We start from the raw sequence: 23,271 nt of genomic DNA, 5'->3' as shown, positions 1-23,271 counted from the left end.
CACCTCATGCCGAGACATCCGTCTTAAGTGTAGTTGGCAGGGAGCCCTATGTAGAGTGTGCAAAAGCATAGTCCATTTACACTGAGGATGAGCATTTGGAAAGATTCAAGGGAGCTTGAAAAATAGGAGATGATAGGCAGCTCTGTACAGGCATAGGCTGGAGAAACACAGCAGAGATGTGGCTACCAGAAGGACTTGGGGGAGGCAAGTGTTAACTGCTACTAGATATAGCTAGGAAGAGTGAGGAAGGAAGCTTTCTGTCTGGGCCAGGCAACTAGATACTAACCCAGGTTTGTAAGTCAGGAACTATTTGAGGGAGGTGGCTGAGTTTTGGCATGCAGCTCTTGAGACATCAACAGGAAGCCTGGAGTCCTCGGAGGGGATACCTGGCTCTGCCCTGTGGTGAATGAACTCATGAGTGCTGTCAAGATGTAAGAGAGACAAATTCAGAACAAGGTGGATGTTGGTGACAGGACACAGCTGAGGAGAATGGGCTTTGGAAGGTTTTCAAATCTATAAAAATGTTGGGAAAATGATACAATTAGCACCACATAGTCTATTTATTATGTGTATGTATCCATGGTGTGTGTGTGTGTGTGTGTGTGTGTGTGTGTGTGTGTGTGTATGTATGTATGTATGTATGTATGTTCGTGTTCATGTTCATTCATACACATGGGAGTCAGGAGACAACTTTGTGGAATTGATTCTCTTCTTTCACTTTTTTTTTGTGGGTTCCAGAGATTGAACTCAAGTCATTGGGCATGCATAACAAACACTTGTACATGCTGAGCCATTGCTGCTCCCTCTAAAAATTGTTTATTATTACTGTGGGTCTGTATAATGTATGAGCGTGGGTGCATGGGTGCTACAGTGCATGTGTGGACCAACTTCTTGGCTGTCAGTTCTCTTCTTCCGTGGTAGGACCTGGGGATTCAAGTCACAGGGTCAGGCATGCATGGAAAGGTACTTCTACATCATCCTGATAATTTTTCTCTTAAAACTAACAATGGTCAGCATTCTGTCACATTCATTTTAACGTAGTCCTGCCTGAGTTCCCTGCAAAGAAGGAACAGGGTGTGGGTTAGACATACACTATATTTTCTCTGTTGTATTTTGAGAGTCTGGGTCTCATGTGAACGATGCTTGCCTCAAACTTGATATGTTGGCCAAGGCTGGCCTCTTCCTTACCCTCCTGCTCCCACATCCCAAGTGGTGAGATTATAAGGAACATTACCATGTCCAGTGTGACAGGCAGTGTAAAGAACTCTGAGGGCAGTGGCAGTTTGTGCAGAGGCCCCGAGGTGGAAGGATCTTTGGCCCGTATTTGTTGATAAACAAGGAATGGATTTTACTGGAGCAAAGAGGAAAGGTGAGAATCACGGAGGGCGTTAGCATCATGTAGGAGGCTGTACCACTTCCTTCCAGCCTTCGTAAAGACTTGGGAAGTTACTGGGAATGCAAGAGGTCAAGAGAGAGATGCCATCAAGAGATTTGTGCCTTTAAAGGGTCACTGGGACTATAGCAGATGGACTGGGGTAGAGGGCAAGGCTAGAGGCAGAGAAAAGCTGAAGAGGTGCGTCCCAGGCCAGGCTGTTCTCCAGGCCTGGGAAAGGCTGCTAGGGTGTGGGCCCACGGTGCCGAACATGGAGTCAGTCAGTCATAGATGGACGAGGCATGGAAATTAAGACTCAATGAAAGTCCAAGGATTATGCCAACTTTCTGGCTTGCTGGTTGAGTAACAATTTGGGGTCCCAAGATGGGTAGAGAATCAAGAATCTGGACTGACTGAGATGACTGTTGCCATGTCCAAGTGGACATTGGACTAGACTTTTGGATAGAGAGGTCCACAGCTCAGGAGAGAGGTCCGAGGTGGAGGAAGGCCTTTGCAGTGCACCCAGATAGATGTAGTATGTATGCTACCTTAGAAGCCTGGGTAGAGAGGAGAGGACTTCAGGCCTGGAGCATTGCAGAGATGACAGGTGGGGACGATGAGCCAGGCAGAAAGTGCGAAGAAGGAGGGGAAAGGGCCATCCTGGATGCATCCCGAAGAAGCAGCAGCAGTGAGCAGCTGTGGGGGCTGTTGCTGGTAGGTCGGTCAGGTGAGCTGAGGAGCCAGCCGCTGGGGGTGGGGTCACCTTGGTGAAAGCAGCTCTGTGGAATATTAATGTGGTTAGAGCAGACCGAGGAGCACTGGGGGAGAGGAAGTGAAGACAGCAAATGTCGTCGTTGCTGCTCTTTCAAGGACTCCTCTAAGGGGAACAGAGGCGGCTGAGTGGGAGGGAGATGCATCAGGAGGCTCAGTAAATACCTGACATAGTTAGTGTGAGACACAGTGGCAGGGTGAGCAGGTGGGGAGGACTGGCCATGCAAGAGGCACATTAAGAAGTTGGTGGGTCAGTTTGGAGGAGATGCTATCTAAATTACTCCCCAAGGCAGAGTTCTAAACCACTACTTTCAAGTGTTGCTGCGAGGGTTCTCTGTATGGAAGAGGCCAGACTAGGGACCACCTTGGCTGTGTTTGAGGCTTCCAAGGCTCTGGGCACCTGCTGGTGTTTCTCAGCACTGCCATGCCCTGGCCCCTGACTCCTGTCCTGCCATGTGCCCCTGGCTCTTCTGTGTATGCTGGGAAGGATTTGGATGCCTGGAGGCTTACCCGACATCATGCCCCTAGGCCAGTATCCAGCCTCCAAGGTCTCTCTAGAATTTTTCCCAGTGAACCTTCCTCACTACAGGCTCTTGACTGCGTTTGATTCCTTAGCTGAAGCTCAGACTGGACAACTTTGGAGTATTCTGTGCTTTCTGTTTTGCCTTCTCTTTCTGAGGTTTATTTGTTAGGGATACAGGACTTCAGTTCACAACCAGAATGAATTGTGTCTTCCTGAGCATTACTTTCTGGGCGTAGTGAGATAGCTAATGGGTTCCATTTTATGTCACATCATATTGGACGGAGACACAGGGTCCTGCAGGAGGAACTGAGAGCCTGTGAGTGTCACTTGGAGTTTTCCTTTTGCACCTTTGAATTTTTCGTTGTCCATGTGTTCATTAGGACATTTTCATGTAAGTATATACTGACATTGAACAAATTCCCTCCCCTTTCTCACCCAAGTTTTGCTTTTGTAATGGAAAAAGTACATTTTATTGGAAGGTTTCATTTAGATTTCCAATTCTGGTATATCTTAATCTAGTCTTCATAGATCTTCAGTTAACTTTGTTTTTGAGCGTTTGAGACACTTTATTAATACTGCCCCTGAAATTATCTTTACTCTTCCACCCCATCTTACAAATGCTTATTTTTAGCATTTCTAACCTGACAATGCCAGACTCCCTTAAATATTATTTAATGATATCTGTAAATACAGCTAAACACCCTTTTTAATGAGATTATTATTTCTCCTCCCCTTTAATTTGTGTTTTAAATGAGAACATTAGAATGTAGGTGCTGATATTTTAGGCAGAAGTGAAGATATCCTATCAGAAGTCACCTGAAGTAATATATTTTACACACAATAGTGAAGTTAATATAGAAGTAAGTTACTCAGGGTTAAGTATTCTCCATGGACACTGGTATCTAAGTCATCTAAAGGAAGTTGGGAGTGGATGTTGGTCCTGAGGCCAGGCTGACTTCACAGCTGTTTAAACTCCAGCAGCTTGGCCCAGAGGGTACTGCTGTTTTATAACCGTATTTAAAAATCTGTTCCTCTTTTGCTCCCTCAAACTGAGTGCAGAGATATAATGGGTCCCATTATAGGTAAAAGGTCTGTGACTCAGCCATCGAACTACTCAAACTCTGGGCTGTTTTAATTGCCACCATTAAAGCTTTAGTACTTTTATCTCATAAAAATAGATATCATTGATGTAAAATGTGTGCCTGTTGAAGATACATGTGTACCTCTGCCCTCATAGTTAGCTAATCAGCCATTTGAGTTAGAAGTTAGTTGGGTTTTATGCAAATGGGAACATGACATAGATCACAAATTTTGTTCTGAGTTAGTCCTTTAATTAAGAAGACATTCCCATGGTACTCAGGACAGCATCTCGCTAGAATATCTCCTCAAAGAACCTTACTTCTGTTGTGGCTTGCATGGAAACTGCATTTTAATTTATAGGACAGTTGCGGGCCCCCTAGTTTCTCGAACCCGAGGGTACAGTGCTTCCTGTTCAAAGGGTCATTTCAACAGTTGAAGGGACATACATGATTACTCTCCTGTCCCTAGCAAACATGCCAGCTTAAATTGAAATGTATAGTTAGAGGTGTTTACTCTGCTTGTTTGCTGGTGCATTTTTGTTGCCAAAAATATAAATCCTACGATGAGGAAACTTCAAAGTGTGATGTAAACTCAAGAATGCCATGTAGTTAACTATGAAAATGTGAATAGTTGGTTTGTTCTGGACCTTTTTTTTTTTTTTTTTTTTTCCAATGTGCTAGCATGCCACCGTCATTCATTATTCATATTGCTGTACACAAAGATGACACCTCCCCAGAACTGCAATGAGGCCATCTCAACAGAGGTTAGATGCCTACCCATTCATGCTCACATTTATTTCTCTGCTGTAAAAATAGCAACTAATTAGTGGGACATTTCGGTAGGTGACTCTCCTGCTCTTACAGTTATGGGATTGGATTCAGAGAAGACAACAGAATCTTGACTCTAAGAAGGACTCAAATCCAAACAGTTCTGAAGTATAAACCCACCCACACAAAACATTTGTGAGCCATACAGCCAGCCTCTCTACTTGCCCAGCTGTGTAGATTCAATTATAATAATTTTCTCAGTTGCATAACATTGCTGTTTGTTTATTACTGCATTATTAGTCAGTGAATGAACCTCCCCCCTTTTGACCCCTCAGCAGTGTTTATAAAATACTTAATTGCTTTGGTATCTTCTGTTTTGTGTGTAATTTCAGCTGGAAGGAGTCATGGGGACATAGTCCCCTGTAAGTGTTTAACAGACCATTTCTGGTGTGCAGTAAACTTTCTTTAAAAATAACTACCAGGAGCCTTTAATATTTCCCGTGTGTGTGTGTGTGTGCGCGTGCGTGCGTGCGTGCGTGCGTGCGTGCGTGCGTTCGTGTACGAATTTCTTAGCTTAAAAAATGAGGATTTTTCTTTAAATATCTCCTTGTGACACTGTAAGTGGTGTGGTGGGAGCCACTGGCCTCTCCTCAGGCCTGTACCCTGTACGGTGGTCCTTACACTCTGCTTTCCTTGCCTCTTAGAGGAACTAGTGGGATTCATGACTAACAGTGGTGAATTGGTAGGTAATGAGAATAGGGGCTTTTGTAGAAACTGCCTGGTTTCAGCTCTTTTTAGGAGTGGGGGGGGGGGAGAAGAGAGACAGAGAGACAGACTGACAGACAGACTTGGGATAACTTTTTATCCCTTTTGGTTGCATTAGATCTTTCCATTTGTAAATCAGAGAATGTACAATGCTACCCAATGACATGGTCAGCACAGCATCTTTACAAAGACACAGGGCAGCTCTGCCATGTTGTCAGTGTGTCAACTATCTCACAGGGGAAGAAGGATGCTAAGGGAAAGAAACCCAAAACCATTCAGATAAGAAATAAGAAGATATTAAGGTAGACATTTATTTCAATGTGTATATTGCTGTGTGACATGTTACCACAAACTTCATGGCTTCTAGCCACATCCTGTTCCTCCTTAACATGTTGTCAGGTGGGGGTCTTGACATGTTTCAGCTGAGACCACTCCACTGCTGGGTCTCTCCATGATGTAGGCCTGAGGTCTCACTAGAAACTTGAGCTCTAGTTCTGATCAGGTTGGCAGAGTCATTTCTGGGCTCCCTGGTTCAGCTTCACTGGATGTCATTGTAGGCCACCCTTAGCTTCTAGAGACTGCCTGCCAGTCATGCCTGTGGATTCTTCTCCACCATGGCCACTGGCTTCTTCACAGCCTGGAACACTCTTCCCTCCTCTTTAAAAGCCTCCCTGATTCAAGTCAGGCTGGCCTAGGATAATTGCCCCTTTGAGGGAACCCCAAACCAGTGATTTCCCACCTTAATGAGACCTATGATATCCTTTTACCCTTGGCTGGAAGTCACAGGTCCTGCCACACTGTGAGATAAAGGGGCAGGCTTAGAACTCTGCCTCCCATGAGATGCCAGTGAGTTTTTATAGACCACAGTAGTCTATCATTAAGCATTTATTGTGAACTAAATCTGCTAGATTCCTAGTCTCTGAATGGTGGAAAACTTGCCTAAAGTATATAAATTAAGTTTATCACTAAATTCCTTTAATTTTTGACCCCTTTTAACGATTGTTCTATTCCCAGTTCTGCAAAACCCCTGAGATTGCTCAGTGCTAGACAGGGACTTATTTAGTCTTTGAAATTTGCATTTTTAAAGCCATAGGGATAGCAGAGTAGGTTGCTTTTAGTACTTTACTTTTTAAATGACACATGTAAGTGTTATACATTGCTTTTCTGGAGCCAAACTGTATACCTTTCCACTTTTAAGAATCAAACTCACTATTGAATGCACCAGTGATGGCAGAGCATGCTGTCAATGTTTACGGCAGAATTTATTGAGCTGGATTAATTTCATTTTTAAAAGTGTTCTGAGTTTGACCCTTGCCTTCATTGTGAATAGAATTCCTCAGTGTCCGTCTGTATGTGAAATATTTTTGACCGATCTAGAAGCGTTGTTGAAGGCATATCCAAGAGCATTTCACCGCATTTGATCCCTGACAACCAGTGAAGTGCTTGTCTGTGGTTAGACTTGTTCTTGACACATGCTTGGGAACAATGAGGACTTTAGTGCTGAAGTAAAGTGAAAAGGTATAGATTCTCACTCATGGATGCTAATGAGGTAGCTTTGCAAAGGGAGGGCAGAGTGGACAAGCAGAGGAGGGCAGGCATCATGAGGGTTAGCAGGAAGACACCACAAGCATGTTGTTTTTGCCAGTTTTACTTCTAGAAAGCAGGCTCTGAAGCATGGCACCTGATGTTCTATTGTAAGCTGTTTAGAGATTCAGAGTAAGGAGCTAAAAGCAAAACTGGCTCAGAGTGCCCTAGTAGGATCATTGTTCTGGTTTCCTTATGAGAGGCCATCGGTACCTTGATCAGTTGTGGACCCCATTTTTTCCTAGAATGTCACCCTTACAGAACATTGGGCATGCCTGCTTTTACTAGGGACTTCCCTGCTCTTGTGGTTCAATCAACACAAGGAATTACTCTTACTGACACAGGTCTTTAAAAAATTACTATTTTTTTCAGCCGGGCGGTGGTGTTGAACACCTTTGATCCCAGTACTCGGGAGGCAGAGGCAGGCAGATCTCTGTGAGTTCGAGACCAGACTGGTCTACAAGAGCTAGTTGCAGGACAACCTCCAAAGCCACAGAGAAACCCTGTCTCGAAAAACAAACAAACAAAATTATTATTTTTTTCATTAAGATACGAACAACTGGGCTTCCCCAGAGGCCTTTAATTGTGGTTGTATTGTGTCTTCCCTGCAATGCAGTGGCAGTTCTGTTGGCCTCCCTGCAAACCAGAGCTTTTCAGGAAGGAGAGAGTCAAGATTCGGAAATTCCAGTTACTTTTGAGCAGCCACCACATTGGAGAACATCAGTCAAGTTTCACATAAACAACTAAGCTAATTCTTCCATGCATTTATGAAGCAATGGAGACCCCCTCAAAACTGTGTTCATTTTAACCTCAATTTGCTTTGTACCCTAGGGGTGTGTGTAGATGAGCAGGCTGTTTCAACTCTTGGTCCCTAAATGTAAGCCTGTGATTTTTGTCTGGTGTTTTCCTCAAGAAATAGCCATTGACTTACAAGGCAGAAGAAAGCATGGGCTTAGAGTCCCTGCAGTGCAGTAGATTGAATGAAGTACACGGAGGAGGCCTATTCTTTAGGGTTGGGGTGAGTTTTCAAGGCAGGGCAGGGAGGCAGGGAGCAAACGTGTCTTTTCCTGGTCCTTACAGAATTGGAATAGTCCTTGGGATGTTCCAGGTGAATGACACTTCTATCGTTCAGGGAGATCTGAGAGCAGTGGTGGGAAGAGTTTGCTTGCTTCAAAGTGCAGTAAGAACATCAGTGCCCACTTCCAATTCTGCATTTGGGTGAAAAGTAGTAATACTACTTTAAGCTGTGGGTCAGAACCAAACTAGAGTTCTCCCCTGACCCTTTGAAGCAGAAATTTCAAGTTTGTATTGAATTAAAAGCTACCCCATCTTGTAGGCCAGTGCTAGGGTTTTAGAGCCATGGTCTTTTATGGCTTGGGTTTGGACAGTAGCCATAGCAGCGCTGGGCTGCACATCTAGCTGAGGAACACCATCTTGGCAGTGACCAGCATGCTTCAGTGCTTCTCAGGGGAAGCTAGGCAAAATTCAGCGGCTCCATCTGGGTTAAAATTAAAGCCTTATCATTTTCCAGCCCCATGACTTTGGTGAGTTAATTGTAAAGCTTCAGTTTCCCCATTCAAGGCAACAGTAACAACATCCGTTGCACCAGCCTCAGAGGGCCGTTCCAAGGCTGAAGAGAGGAGGCATGTAAATGGCTTAGTAGAGCTCCAAGCATGTCTAATTAACCAACAGCAAATGGTTGAAAGAGAAACGACTCAGTGCAGTGCCCTGGGACAGCCTCAGAGCTTGCTGCCCCTGCCCCTGCTAGGATGTGTCTGTCCATATAGTCATATAGTGCCCCTTCCATCACCCCAAGAGTGCTGGCTGAACACCAGGAGGGAGAGGGCTGTGGGCTCCTAACTCTCAGGGACACCCCCCCCCCCCCAGCTACAGGGTAGTATACTATTTGGCCTTGGTCAGGGTCAGAGAAGATGTAGGGAAGAGAAGAAAACGAGAGGGCACTGGATAATGAGTAAGAGCCAGAGAGGACACCCCACCCCCACCCCAGTGCTCCGTGATAGCCCTGCCTACTCTGGGGGAGCCCCACCTGCTCCGACTCCCTCTCAGGGTGCCCAGGAAAGCTTCAGTGCTATTGGCATCTGGCTCTGCTGTGTCCTTCAGGTCAAGTAATAATGAGAGAGACACTACACTCTAAAATTGCTCTTCAACAGCTCCCTAGGCCTGGCCGCACTCCTAACTCAGGAGGTTCAGTGTGCATCTGATTCTAAACTTCTTTAACATGCAGCCTGCAAAGGGTTTTGTTTGTATGGGGAATGTATTTCAATTAGATTCAGGCATGAGAGCAGTTACCTGTAATCCCAGGTACCCAGAAGGCTGAGGCAGGTGGATCACAAGTTCAGAGCCAGCCTGGGCAATGTGCAATACCCTGTCCCCATAACAAAAGTTAAAACAGGCAGACAGACAGACACACTCACGAGCGCACGCTCGTGCAAACTCTCTGGGACAGAAACTGACAGACACATATCTCATCTTGAGTAAAGTGTTCTCCCTCCCTGACATCCCAGCAGTTGTATTACTTCCTCAAATATGTGCTGAATGAATAAATTACTTAGAGTCCTGATACCAAGTGTAGCAGCAGCAGCAGCAGATTTTTTAGAAAGGTAGTTTCATCCTGAAGTCTCAGCAGAACTTACTGAACCTTTGCTAAATGCTTTGAATCTTTATACTGTCTTGCTCAAAGGCAAAACGCCTCAGTTTTTACACCAGACTTACTTTTTAAAAAGAGTATTCAAGACCCAGGGATGACTGGAAAAACAAAAAATAAAAATAAAAGTCAGAATGTCTGTAATAGAAACGTGTCCAAAGTCATTTTTTTAAAAAAACATCATATAAAGTGCATTTCCATCTTATGTGACTAATTAAACTTTGTAATTGGTAAACCACTTAAATTGTAGTTGGCTGTGTTGCAACTACATGTTTCTTGTTACCTGAGTCCTCACTGGCTGGCCACTTCCCTAGCAGATGTCTTCCTTCTGCCTGCTCTCTCTCTCCCTCTTCTTTATGCCTCCCTGTGGCTAATCTGCTGAGGCTCTAAGTCAGCAGAGAGGGTGTCCCTCATCCAGGCAGTAGCAGCTCTCCCTTTTTGTCAAGCTTTATTCTCAGTCTGTACTTTTTTGCATATGTGTAAATTCAAACAAGTAAATGAATGTTCCCACAGGCATCCTGTATGTGAAATACTGTGAGCTTTAGAAATTGTGTGTGTTGGTGATACGGTTTTGTTCACTTGTGTTACTCTGTTTGCTTAAGGTTCAGACTTAAGGAGTGTAGTTAAGGGAAAATGTGGAAAAGAGGGTAAGATAGCTTTTTAAGCCTGAAGATTCGTAGAAGAAAAGCACGCCTCAGACAGTTAAAACTTTTCTCCTGCCACACTTCAGACCACTGTGGGTCATCTTTGCCTAGTAGTAGAGGAATTGTTTTTGCTTCCCCATTGGCTTGCCTTTGATAGTGCATCTGGCCCCTCCAGTTAAGAGAGCTTACTCCTGTGTTTCCTAATTGCTGTGCTCTCTCTCAGCAGGGCAGCTAAGGATTAAAAGCAATACAATTGACATATATATACATACACACACACACACACACACACACACACACACACACACACACACACACACACACCTCGGGACCATTTTTATGTATTTAAATATCACTCAGCTGTTTTAGGTCCCCAAAGTCCAGAACACACTTCTTATAGATATCATAGTATGTCAAAAGGCATATGGAATTGTGATAGAACTGTGTCTCATAGAAAGTCCTATGGGGTATGTGAAATAAGCTTGGTATCTAAAATCCCTCCCATTCGCTTTCATAAGTGAGAGGTTGTAGGAATGGCCTGTATGGTAATATCAGATGTTAATGGCATTGATTACCTGTCAGGCAGTGGGGATTGATGGGAAAATGTCCGCTGTAAAATTAAATAGCATTAGAGAAGACTGTACCATGTGCCTGGTGGGGAGAGCAGGAGGAGCTGTGCCTGAGAGACTTTGTGGGGCATTACTGGGAGCTCCACGTTTTTTTCCCCACATGATTAAGGCAGACCATCTGTTCTTTGTTTACAAAAACAGCTTCCCTCTACAAGATTCAAGGAGAAGTAGGTCTGGTAAACACTCACATCTCTGAGCACCTTTTCTGCCCTCCTTCAGATAGTACCAAAACAATTCTGCTGCATATCAAACAAGATTAATACTTTTTTGGTGTGTGTTCAGTCTTCACTTTTCCCCCTCCTTGTGGAAGATTAAAGTTTTTAACCGACTCACTAATTTATGGTCTCATTTATTTCTAAAAGAAGCATGATTTGTATGCTAAAGTGTGTGGATGAATTTTCAGAATTTTGTGTTGTGTGTGAAATGATTTTTCTAATTCATAAATGTGTGCTGGGAGAGCTCCCAGGAGGCACTGGTATTCTGTTCCCATGGATGCCATGCAGGTTGAGGATGGGTATACATGCCCCATTGCCCCAAAGTAAGTAATTCACTGCTCTAAATTGGACTCATTGTTCTGACTTTCCCTTGCTTTCAAGGAATAACGTTTCCTTTATTTTTTTTAATACTAGATTCTCCCAAGGAAGTTTGATTTTAATGCCCCATGCAGAAAAGCAGTGTCCTTTTTTTTGTCAGTTACGTTAGGAAATATAATAATTAACTGAACTTCAGCTGTTTGCATGCAGTAAAAGTTGAAGTCCGATCAGCTCATATTTTATCTAATGCCTGGGGTGGAGGTCACTAGGGCACGAAGGTATTTGTAAGGGAAAGTAGAGGCCAGCAATGACTTCAGTGTTTAGTTAGTTCCATTTTGGTTTCACGTTTTTTTCTTCCCAGAAAGATGCCTGTGTGTAAGGAAGGCTTCAGGAAGAGAGGGGTGGAGTCATAAGAGTGCTAGCTTTAGGAAACCTAGGTCCACATCTCATCTCTTTCCCTTATGTGGCTTCTGGTAGCCCCATTGCCTCCTAGAACTTACACTGCTGCCTAAAAGATGGGGTAAACATAAACACATTTTGTTTCCCGGTTATAGGCCTTGCCTGTGAGTGTATATTGGTGTGCTCTCCCTCACACTTGGTGCTCACCTCTTTGTCCTCTGACATGCCTCTTTGTTGTGACCAGGAAGGGGGCAGTACCTATTTTAAGATTGGTCTGCTGGGTGGTGGTAGTAGTACACACACCTTTATTCCCAGCACTCAGGAGTCAGAGGCAGGTGGATCTCTGAGTTGGAGGCCAGCTTGGTCTTCTACAAAGAGAGTTCCAGGACAGTCAGGACTACACAGAGAAACCCTGTTTTTTTTTTTTCTATTAGAGTAGCCAGGGCCACCTTTGGTGGGAGCAGTGAGCTTCCTTCTCAAGCTGTGATTCAGTTTGTAAAATGTTTTGGGGACAGTCACAGAGCCCTTTGGAGAAGGGATGAAACTCGTGCTGCCTCCCTAGAAATATTTCTTCGTGTAAGGTTCTTACAAGCTAGATGGGGTCAGAAGACACCAGATGAGGAGGGAGCTGTGTTCAGATCTCCCTTTCAGCCATTACGTGGCCCCTGGAACTCTTAAGTTTCTCTCTGAAAGATGGAGATAAATTACTGAGATTTTCTTGTGGATTCGGGTGAGTGGACATAGAAACTCAGTTTATGGCTTGGGATATGTTGGATAAATATGTGGTATTGAGATGTGATTTCTATTACCTGTACTTAAATGTGGGGTTCTAACCTTCCTCCTTTGCCCACAGTAATACTTAGCTTATCCCATGTTAGTGTTGCATTTGTGTGGGGTAGGCCTGGCCTCCCCTCTGCTCTGCCTTAGTAGGGTGTAAGGTGTATCAACTTTGACATCTATTCCATTGTGATCTGTGTTTCTTCCGACATTTACTTTTTATTAGTTTATCATTGTCCCAACTGTGCAATCGGAAGGGTCATTGTCTTAGTTCAAAGGCCTGACTTGGGGAATTCGGTGATGTTAAGGTCATGAAGCCCATGCTGGCTGGGCACATCATAAGATCACTCGTCTCACAGGAACATAGGGAAAAGGCAGAAGATGACTGAAGGTGAAATGTTTTCAGGTATTTTCTGAAATGCGAAGGTTCCTCAGATGCTGTAGTTTGCTGTGGATGATGGGCCTGCTCTGCCCTGTTTTGGGGTCATGGGCTGTGGGCCTACTCTGTGCAAGAGTCATTTACTTTGATCTCAGGTGACTTCTCAGCATCTTGTCCTGTTTGTCAGTGTTTTCTGATGTGCTGAAGATGCTCTGGGTACCTCCCTCGTACATGTCAGGATTTCCCTGTACTGTACCCCACATAAACTGTCTGAGCTCTTTCTTCATCAGTTAAAAAATAAATAAAAGATATGGCCATGTTTCATATTACTTTGAGAATGTTAGCCATTCTTTCACAAGACATTTTAATCTAGACTATTTAATGCCATTTAGTTCAGAAGTGACCTATATATTGTATAAAATTTATGTTGTACTTAATTCTATCCCCCACCTTTTAGTATTAGATTTTTCAATGTTGTACATACTTGTTCTTTTTAAAAGCAATTGTATTCTATATCTTTGAGTACACCCTCTCATGTGGAGAAAGAACTCTCCAGACAGAATCCATGTTTTACTTCTATGTCCCATGTCTGTGTGGTTGAAAAGGTGCAGAATGTCTAGTTGTGTAACAGTTTTCCCTTTCTGCACTAATTTTTTTTCTGTAGTAATAAATGGGTGTTAAAACAACATTTTCCTATTTAAAAGCATTCCTCTTAAACAAATATTTCCAGGCTGAAAGAAAATGGCAAATCCCATGACCCTTAGTTTATAGATGTCTGATTCCTTGAGTATAGATTAAAACTCCAGAAGGTATCAGTCATTGACTTTCGGTTCCTTTCTTTACCTTGAAGAATGAGAAACTAATTTCAATCCCATTTGTGTTTCTTAGCATTCTCCATCGGAGCCCTTTCTAGAGAAGCCAGTGCCGGATATGACTCAGGTCAGCGGACAGAATTCTCAGCTAGTGAAGACCGACGATTACCTGCCATCGATAGAACAACAGCCACAGCAGAAAAAGAAGAAAAAGAAAAACAACCACATTGTTGCAGGGGATCCCAGTAAAAGTTTTGGTAAAGATGACTTCCCTGGTGGGGTTGATAACCAAGAACTAAATAGGAACTCACTGGATGGGTCCCAAGAGGAAAAAAAGAAAAAGAAAAGGCCGAAAGTCAAAAAAGATCCGAAGGAATTGAAGGAACCGAAGGAGAAGAAAGAGCCCAAGACCCCAAAAGCCCCGAAGATCCCCAAAGAGCCAAAGGAAAAGAAAGCAAAAACTGCCACACCAAAACCCAAATCCAGCAAAAAGTCAAGGTAGGCTGTGGGTGGAGTCAAAGGCCACAAGGCAGACCAGCCCCAGACTGCAGCACTCTTCGTGGGGGCGTGGAATGGCTGTGGCTTCTCCTACCATTCTTGAGCACCTGCCGCTCATACAGCAAAAAGTGAAGGTTTTTGTACATTCCAAACCTTAGGACTCCACTGTTAGGAACTGTTGATTTAGAGTCTTTACTGGATTAAAAATATATATATATATATATTATTTAGCAACCAACTTCTTATTTTATAAGCCACAACTGTGCTTGGCTCTCTGGGTAACTGATAGGATGGTTTGCAGGTGAAGCAAGGCCCCTGTGAGGCTCTAAGCATTTCAGCGTAGTCTCCAGAATCTGAAAGAGAATTAACAGTGTCTACTTGGCAGGGTAAGTGTTCCACGGCAGGTTGTGGGCAGTGGGTGAGAAACCCAGTAGCACTCATCATTAGACATGGCTTCAAGGACAAACAGTGGGGGCTTTAGCTAACAGGAAAGAGTCTTTGCTGTGTACTCCCAACCGACTCTCTGGCCCCCTAGAAGGCATATTTTTTCAGTAAGAAAATCTGAGAGACGACATTGAAGACTAATTTTTTTCATTTGTTCTGAACATTTCTAACAACTGTTCTGAACCAGTTCCAAACATCTGAATCTGTTTTTCAGAATATGGCTCATGTTAGAAAATATAGTTTCCAGACGCAAGTATGGCCAGACTTGGTTAATCTGAGCCCGTTTGCACACTCTGATAGAAGACATGCTCCACCCTCTGTCCTGGGTGCACCCGTACTCACTTGGGCTGTTGCCTTACACTTTTTATGATGACTAGCTGTAGCCCTGTGGCTGGTGGCCTATATTGTATGTACGTGTGCAGGCATACCAACACAGAGGAAATGGTAGTTGTACCAGGAGAGCGAAAGGGCAGACCTCTCCAGTGTCCTGGTAGGGATAGCAACAAGATAACTCAGATCCAAGGTTATACTGTGTTGATGGTGTGAATCATTTTTTTTCTTTCTTTCTTTCTTTCTTTTTTTTTTTTTTTTGCCATAAATGCCTTTTATGGTGTCCAGATAACTGAGTGTATGCAATAATTCAAACTTACCAATAACTTTGTCCAGTTACAGTCAGGCTCCAATTCCTCAGTATCTAGTCTCTTTGTTGAAAACACTTTTTCTCCTAATGAAGATTTTTCTAAGCCCACAACTCATTACAAAGCCTTTACATTTATTAAAGAGACATTTTAAGTGCTTCTTTGTAGGTGAGTGTTGGAACGATAATGATGAGTATGTAAGATGTTAGTCTGACAGTATGAGTTTGTTTTTAAAGTAGGTAACTGCCCAGATGTAAGCACTGTGCTTTGGTGTGAGGAAGCCCATATTACATCTCCCAGAGAGCGAAGTCAAATCCTAATGTGACGAAGAATGTCCTTTCTTGTTAAGGTGTAGGTGTATGTACCAAGGAGGCTTTCTGGACCTTAGAAATGCATCACTAGCAGTATCAGTACCAGGATAATTTGGATTCAATTTTCATTGTAATTGTTTTGATTTTTCTTTTCTTTTTCTTTTTCTTTTTTTAACCTCACTGTGATAATGGATGGAATTGTTCTGGGTTTCTGACATAAATTTGCATCTATCTTCTTCAGCCCAAGTCTGGCTGACCTGGCAGGCCCCGTGTTTACAGTTTACTTGGACACACCCTTCCCTGCTGTGGAGCACTTTGGTGGTACATTCGGAAATGCTGTCTGTAATAGTGACCCATGTGGCAACTTCCTGACTGCTGGGGGTACCAGCTTGGGCAGCACTGGGTGTGCAGCATTTCCTAGGTGCAGTTACAGATCTGTGTTCACCCCGAGAGCTTTCAGGAGGGCTATCTCCAGGGTGGGTCAGCTGTCATCCCAAGCATGGCATTAGGGTCTCTGAGAGTGTTTGTTTAGCACAGCTTCCTGAATGGGGTTTGCACGTAACTCTTTTTGTAGGAGCAGGAGGGTTTTTTCCCTCAGGAAAAACGTATAGTTCTTTCCTTCTCCCTGTTGGTCCTCACTCTCTCCTTGTGAGATGTATAAACAAAAGCTGTTTTTAGTGTTAATGGTTTGAAAATCTTTGACTGGAACACAGTGATGTATGTGGAGATGTTCAAGTGACAGGAAGCTGATGGGGTGCATGCCAGAGACTTAGCAGGCCATGTTTGGGGGTTGCGTGTGTGTGTGTGTGTGTGTGTGTGTGTGTGTGTGTGTGTGTGTGTGTGTGTGTGTGTGTGAGAGAGAGAGAGAGAGAGAGAGAGAGAGAGAGAGAGAGAGAGAGAGAGATGATAGCACCTCTCTTAGCTTGGATAACATCACCATGTGTGTGCCCACTGGCTGATTTACAGTGAAGTGTGGCAAGGACCGTCCCCAGAAGCTTTCCTGTTGTTGATGGTCTTTCAGGATTGGCTGTCCAAACATAGGATAATTGCATTGAGATGTTAAATAAATTAACAAACCAAACCATTATTTTGTCAAACCACATTGTTGCTATTGGTCAGATGAATTGAGTATGTCAATTGTGGTCTCCTTGTTCAGTTACGTCTACAAGGAAATAGCATCCTTGAATCAAGGATAACGAGAATGCATACGACTACATGTAAATTCTGAATAGCATAGCAGAATAATTATGTAAATTGAATATGCAGTGATGAAGGTAATAGGGGGTTTGGGTTGTGTTAGTACTGGGGCTGAATTGCCAGAGCAGTTTGCGTCTACGCAGTAGAATACAACAGTGGCAATTTTGTTTTGCAAAATGCTATGTGATACCGGTTATTTCCATCCTTGAATAAGTTAACTTGATGAATTTGTTTATACAGAAAATAATTTTCCTACAGAGGACTGCAACAGAGGAAATAAACAAGTGAAATGAAAAATTTAGACTAGTAACTCCTCATCCCTTTCCTGCAGCCCGTGAGCTGTCTCATTGCTGCAGCTCTGCCAGCAGACATGCTGGCTTTGGAGTGGATGCTAAGGAAGTGACCTGCTGGTGGTCTACATCATTCTCATACCCTTGGTGATGAAGGATGCATGGAGGGTGGCTGCTAAATAGAGCTGGCCCGCCTGTGCCTGGTGCAGCCTCCTTGTCCCCTGGAGCCCACTCGGTTCTGTGAAGTGAGGAGGAGCTTGAGTTTGTAGACATACCCCACCTTGGTAACCAAACTACAATTCCTCATGTCTTTCCTATGCTGGACGGGAAAACCAGTTCTCCAGTATATTAGAATGAAGCCACTTTGAGTCCTAACGAGAAAAAAAAGGGCTCCCCCTGGGCCATAGTCCTCTTCTTTGGTAGAACCATGTTCTTTTTCTTCCTGTTTTACTTGTAATATATTTTTCTACACCTCTTATTATTGCTCTCCCCAGGTGCCCTTATAGCTTTCAAATATTGGCTGTTAATATTGGAACTAAAGCCAGGACCTCTGTGGCTGGAGAGGATGCGTTTTGCATGTGCAAGGATTCTGGGAGGCTTTGCATCCTCCTTTCAGGGTGGCTTCTGTTGTGCATGCATGGGCTCTGTGAAGTGAGGGAGAATTCGGAGGAAGTGCTTCCTTTCAATGATTCTTGAAGGATTTAGTGGTCCATTTAGCTACATAAAGATTCTTTGAATGTACAGAAAGAGGGGAACTTGGCCAAAGATTGTGACTTGACTGCTGAAGCCTGAATTAAATGGAGCAGTGTGACTGCTGCTAATGCGGTTTCTAGGAACACATTTTGTTCCTTGCTCTGCTCCCCACTCCCAGGGTTAAATTTAGCAGAAATGAAAATATTATTTTTCAATTGAGTGAAGATAGCTTTTTGTTTTAAACCAGAAAATAAACATACCACTCTTGTTTTTTAAAACCACACAGAGTACCAGAAATGTGTGAGGTGTGCTTTTTGCAAGCTCCTGTAATTATCATTAACAATAGTAGTGACTATTTAGCAGTGTCCTGGGGAACTCATTTTCTCAATTCTAATCTTACAGAGTTAGGGTGTTTTTACCTGAGAACTACTTATTCAGTCAGCAAGCCCAGTGCCTTGGTAAGCTAAAATGTCTTTGCCGTGCGCTGTGTCTGTAAAGCTTCTTGGTGGAAGTCACAGATAAAAACAGCTCTTCAAGTCAGCCTTGGTAGTGAGAATGAAACAGGTGCAGGCACACATATAATCAGGTGTCTGCCCAGCGAGTGTGTAAGTCGTGAATTAAGTTCCTACCTACTCTTATCCTTTCTTCTTCTTCCTTCTTTCTAATCAAAACACTATGATTTAGTTTTGATTCAAAACATTGGAAAATCAGATGTTGTTTTGGCTCATACCTGCGGAAGAGGATACACACACACACGCACGCACGCACGCACGCACGCACACGCGCTCGCGTGCATGCATATGTATTTCAGGTGTGTGGGTATAAAATGAAGCTCTGAGCCCTTTTAGTGCTAGTGAGGAAGAAAGAAGGAGTAGTACCCATGAGAATCATGCTGGCTCAGCCTCTGAAGCTGTCTTGCCAAGTCTCTTATTTGTCAAGTCAAGTTAGAGATGAACTGCCAGTATCTACCCTGCTATCTCAAAGCTTCTTTTCTCTTGCACAAAGCCAACTAACAATGGTTCCAATCACCAGACCTTCTTCCCTTTGGGCTAACCACCTCAGTGCCTCTAATGTGGTCCTTCCTTTCTAGTTTGGAGCAGGAGAATCATCAGGCAACTTGGAAAGCCAGTTCTGCTCCATTGTGCTATATGTTAGACACAGGCATGAATGGACCCTCGTGGAAACATCACTGCACGTGCAGTGAGCTGCAGCTGCAGCTGCTGCTGCTTCTGCTGCTGCTTCTGCTTTGGTGTCTGCAGGAAAGGGTGCTGTGGCCCTACCTCTGACCTCTCATTTTGCCACCAAATAACAGTGGAGAGTCAAGGAGGCCATGAGCAGCAGTGAATACAAGAGGGCCACTTCTCTACAAAAAAAATATTTTTTTCAGTCTTAAGCAGAGTGTTAAGGAGGAGTGTGGTTTTGATGTTATTCCTGGGAGAAAAGGACAAAAAGGATTGTGGGCTGATTTTCTTTCTTTCTTCCTTTTTTTAATTAAAAAGTTTTTAATTATGTGGGAATACTTTGGAAAAATATGAAAATCTGTACAAGACAATGTTCATCTCCTGATGTGTAAAGATGTTTGGCAGGTTAGCCTGGGCCTAGCCAAAGCCCTCCGGAAGTCACTGGAGGTCAAAGCCACAGCATAAAGAACCAGGTAGCTTCCCTGCTATTGTCCCCATCTGCATGTGGCTTTAGCTCCCAAATGTTAGATATAAATTAAGAAAAAAGTTTTGATTCATTAAAAGTTAGAAGCATTGCAACCTTAAACATCCACTAGAGTATGAGTTTATTTTGTTGTGGTCCTGAATTACAGAGGAGCATGTGATTCACAGTGGTCTACTTCCCAGTTTGGCTAGACAGGGGTATTTTCTCTTCTCTGTTGGTCTGCTTAATTTTCATCCTGCTGATTGAATTAAAATGTAGGTGGATAGAGTGTCTCCCTTGTGTTAGCCACTCTGGCTGGTCAGAGAAGATAATTATGAGCCCAGGGATGGGATTCTGACTGCCAGAGTCACCTCTGGAATGCTGCCCATAGGTCAAAGTGACATCTTGGAAGATGGCACAAGTGGTCGAATGTGCATCCAGCATTGTGGCACTAGCGGTGTACCCTGGGGGGCTGGCTCCTGGGAGGCTTTGGTCTGGGTTGGCACCGTAACAGACATCATCTTACCTGACTATACTTCCTTTCCTTGTGCCACATCCTAATTGAGTCCACAAAACAATGTAGATTTTCAGTGTTAATTCTTAAGTACAGGACAAAAACCTTTTCTTTAGAATGTTCTGTTAAGGATTTAGTTCTTTCAGCAAAATTTTCTGTTGTTCTCATACCGGAATAAACAAATAAAATAAGAGGTCCTTTAGAAAATGACCAACACTGTAAAGGCAGAGTCCTGATGTTGGCTCCAAATGACCCAAGCCCACCCCAAGCAGAGGAGGTGTTTACAGGAAAGCTTGCCGATACCTGACATGCCATGGGAGGCCAGGCAAGTCCCCGTCTGACTCTAGGCTACCATGCCTGGAAGTTTGATTGTAGAATGCAAAGGTGACACCTGTATTTGAAACATGAAATCAAATTAGGGTTTAAGATGTTTTCTAATTTTCTTTGCTATTCCTTTCTTTAAAATCTAGTACCTACTGTACCAAGGAGTTACCTTTTCTACAATAGCTACTCTTTTTAAGGCAACAATGTAAAGGGCTGTTTTCTGGGCATTTTATATAGTGACTTTCATAGAACTTAATGCTAGTAGTTTTTGTTCACATTCTGTGTTGTTTGTAGTAAGTTCTTTGTGTTTTCCTCTCACACTGCTCTGCCTTCCTCAAAAGTAGTAAGGTGAAGAGATTGAGGGAATGCGTGAACCAGGGTCTCAAGGCCCCTGTGTGGACTCGGGGAATGTGTGTGAGCCAGGGTCTCAAGACACCTGTGTGGAGTCAAGCATGTTGGTACCTCAGTGGATGAGTGAGAACACAAGCACTAGGTTGCCTGGTCCCAAGACAGGTGTTAGGTGTCTGCCAGAGGAGGTCTGGTTGTCTTAGTTTGGTGGTGTGTTATTTGCTACTCAGCTTGTACTGCCCCCTTTTTCACTAGTTTATTCTGCTGTCTGAGTTTATTATGTACTAGTTATGCCTTTAGATGCATTGTGATAGTAGGGCTTTAACCTTTTTTTTAATTTTGTAGGGCTAATATTACTTTTTGATGCACCATGTTTTATGCTGATTTAATTGATCTTTTGAAACTTTAGTGCTTTTTTAAATTAGCCTTTTAGTTGCATACAAAACGGGTTTCCTTGTGGTATTTTAATAGATATATATCATTGTACTTTGTTCATATTTGCCCAGTTCCTCCCCAGTCCATCCTTTCCCCCTAAACAGTACCCTCTTCTGATTGTGTATATGTTTTGTGTATGTATGTACATGCATGGTTCTAGGTTACACATAGGAGAGAAAACACGAGTTATTTATATTATGCCTCTGGCTTATTTTGTTTAACACGATGTTATCTATTAATTTTTCTGCAACTGGCATAATTTCATCCTTCCTTATGACTGTGCACATATATATCATATTTCTTAGTCTATGTAGGTGTCTAGGGCTGCCTCCATGCATTGCCTATTGTGAGTAGTGTTGCAGCAAACATGGGTGGGCATGTTTCTCTGTGGTGTGCTGACTTGGATTCTTCAGGCATATATCCAGGAGCGATAGAGTTGAGTCACAGAAGTTCTATTTTTAGTCTTTTGAGGAACCTGTAGACTGATTTCCACAATGGCTGTCCCATTTTACATTCCCATCCAGAGTGATTAGGGCTCCTCTTAGCCTACATTCTCTCCAGCATTTGTTATAGTTGATTTTCTTGAATATAGCCACTTGAGGAATGAGATGAAATCTCAGGACAGTTTAAATTTGTATTTCCCTAGTGGTGAAGGATGATGGACATTTCTTCATGCATTTAGTTACCTACATGCTTTTCTTTTGAGAATTGTCTGTTCAGTCCAGTTGTCCATCTGATTGGATGGCTGTTTGGGGTTAGAGGTTATAAGTGTTAATCTCCATCAGATACATAGTTGGTAAGGATTTTCTTCTGTAGGCTGTCTTTATGATCTTCTGATTCTTTCTTACGCTGTATAGAGATTTTTTTAATTTATTTTTTGTTTAAATACTAACCCCAGTTTCCTCTGCCTCCCACCCTTCCTATCCCTCATCCATTCCTCAGATGGGGTAAGGCCTTCCTTGTGGAGTCAACAAAGTCTGGCATACTAAGTTGAGTCAGGACCAGTCCCTTCCCCCGTATGAAGGCTGAGCAAGGTATCGCACCATAAGGAATGGGCTACAAAAAGTCAGTCCATGCCCCTGGGACAGGTCCTGGTGCTGTATAGAGATTTTTATTTGCACTTGTGTCCATTTGTCCATTTTAGGAACTATATCCTCAGCTATTGGAGTCCTTGTCAAAGTGAGTGCCCTGGTTTACACCTGCATCTTCTTTTGACTCTGGGAGTTTCATAGTTTCAGGTCTTAACAGTAGCAAAATTACAGTTATGAAGTAGCAACAAAAGTAATTTTATGGTTAGGGGTCACCACAACATGAGGAACTGTATTCTAAAGGGTTGCAGCATTAGGAAGGGTGAGAACCACTGCGATAAGGTCTTGGATCCATTTGGAGTTGGGATTTTGCAGGGTGGATATCTCATGTTCCTTACATCAGTTGTTGAAGAGGCTTTCTTTTTCTCAAAGAATGTCTTTAAGACCTTTGTCAAAAATTAGGTACTGTAGCTGTGTGGGTTCATTCCTGGATACTCTATTCTATTCCATTGGTCTAAAGATATATCGGTGTCTTACTGTTTTTTGTTACTATGGCTCTGTAGTATGTTTTGAGATCAGGTATTGTGACACCTCCAGCATTTTTCTGTGCTGTGGCTATTTGTTTTTGTTTTTCTTTTTGTATGATTTTGTGATTACTTTTTGTTCTGTGAAGAATGTCATTGGGATTTTTATGGGGATTGCTTTCAGTAATATACACATTTTTCACATCAATGCTACCAATCTATGAGCATGTGAAGTCTTTCCTTCCAGTGTCTTGTTCACCGTCTTCAACATCTAAAAATTGTCACCATATAGGTCTTTTACCACATTTTTTGGGTTTATTCCTAGTTACAATTTTTTTTTAATGAAATATTCTAAAGGCTATCTTGATTTCTCCACTCCAATATTTTTTTTTGACAAATTTGTTACTGATACATAGAAAAGCAACTGATTTTTGTATGCTGATTTTGTATCCTGCTAGTTTGCTGCAAGTGATTGTCAGTTTAAGAGTTTTACAGTGTGTCTTTAGGTCCTTTGAAGACAGGATTGTATCATGTGCAAGCAGAGATAATTTGACTTCTTCCTTCCTTGCTATTTGTGTCACCCATCTTTGTTTCTTTATGTTATTGCTCTAGCTAAGACCTCAAATAGCATGTTGAATTAGAATGGAGAGAGAGGAACAAGGCATGGTTACACATGCCTTTAA

General features: G+C 43.0%; 1 protein-coding gene across 3 annotated transcripts in view; it reads left to right on the top strand.

Annotated features, from left to right (window-relative positions):
- Positions 1-23,271, top strand: part of Chd7 (chromodomain helicase DNA binding protein 7) — a 183,861-nt gene that overhangs the window by 85,422 nt on the left and 75,168 nt on the right. For all 3 annotated transcript variants that reach the window (XM_027398892.2, XM_027398891.2, XM_027398890.2), the window contains one exon: positions 13,777-14,198. In XM_027398892.2, coding sequence (XP_027254693.1) covers positions 13,777-14,198 — 422 coding nt within the window. The remainder of the gene's footprint in view (positions 1-13,776; positions 14,199-23,271) is intronic.

The sequence above is a fragment of the Cricetulus griseus genome, chromosome 2 (assembly GCF_003668045.3).
Source record: "Cricetulus griseus strain 17A/GY chromosome 2, alternate assembly CriGri-PICRH-1.0, whole genome shotgun sequence".
Taxonomy (NCBI): Eukaryota; Metazoa; Chordata; class Mammalia; order Rodentia; family Cricetidae; genus Cricetulus; species Cricetulus griseus.
This window is presented reverse-complemented; position numbering and strand designations above follow the sequence as displayed.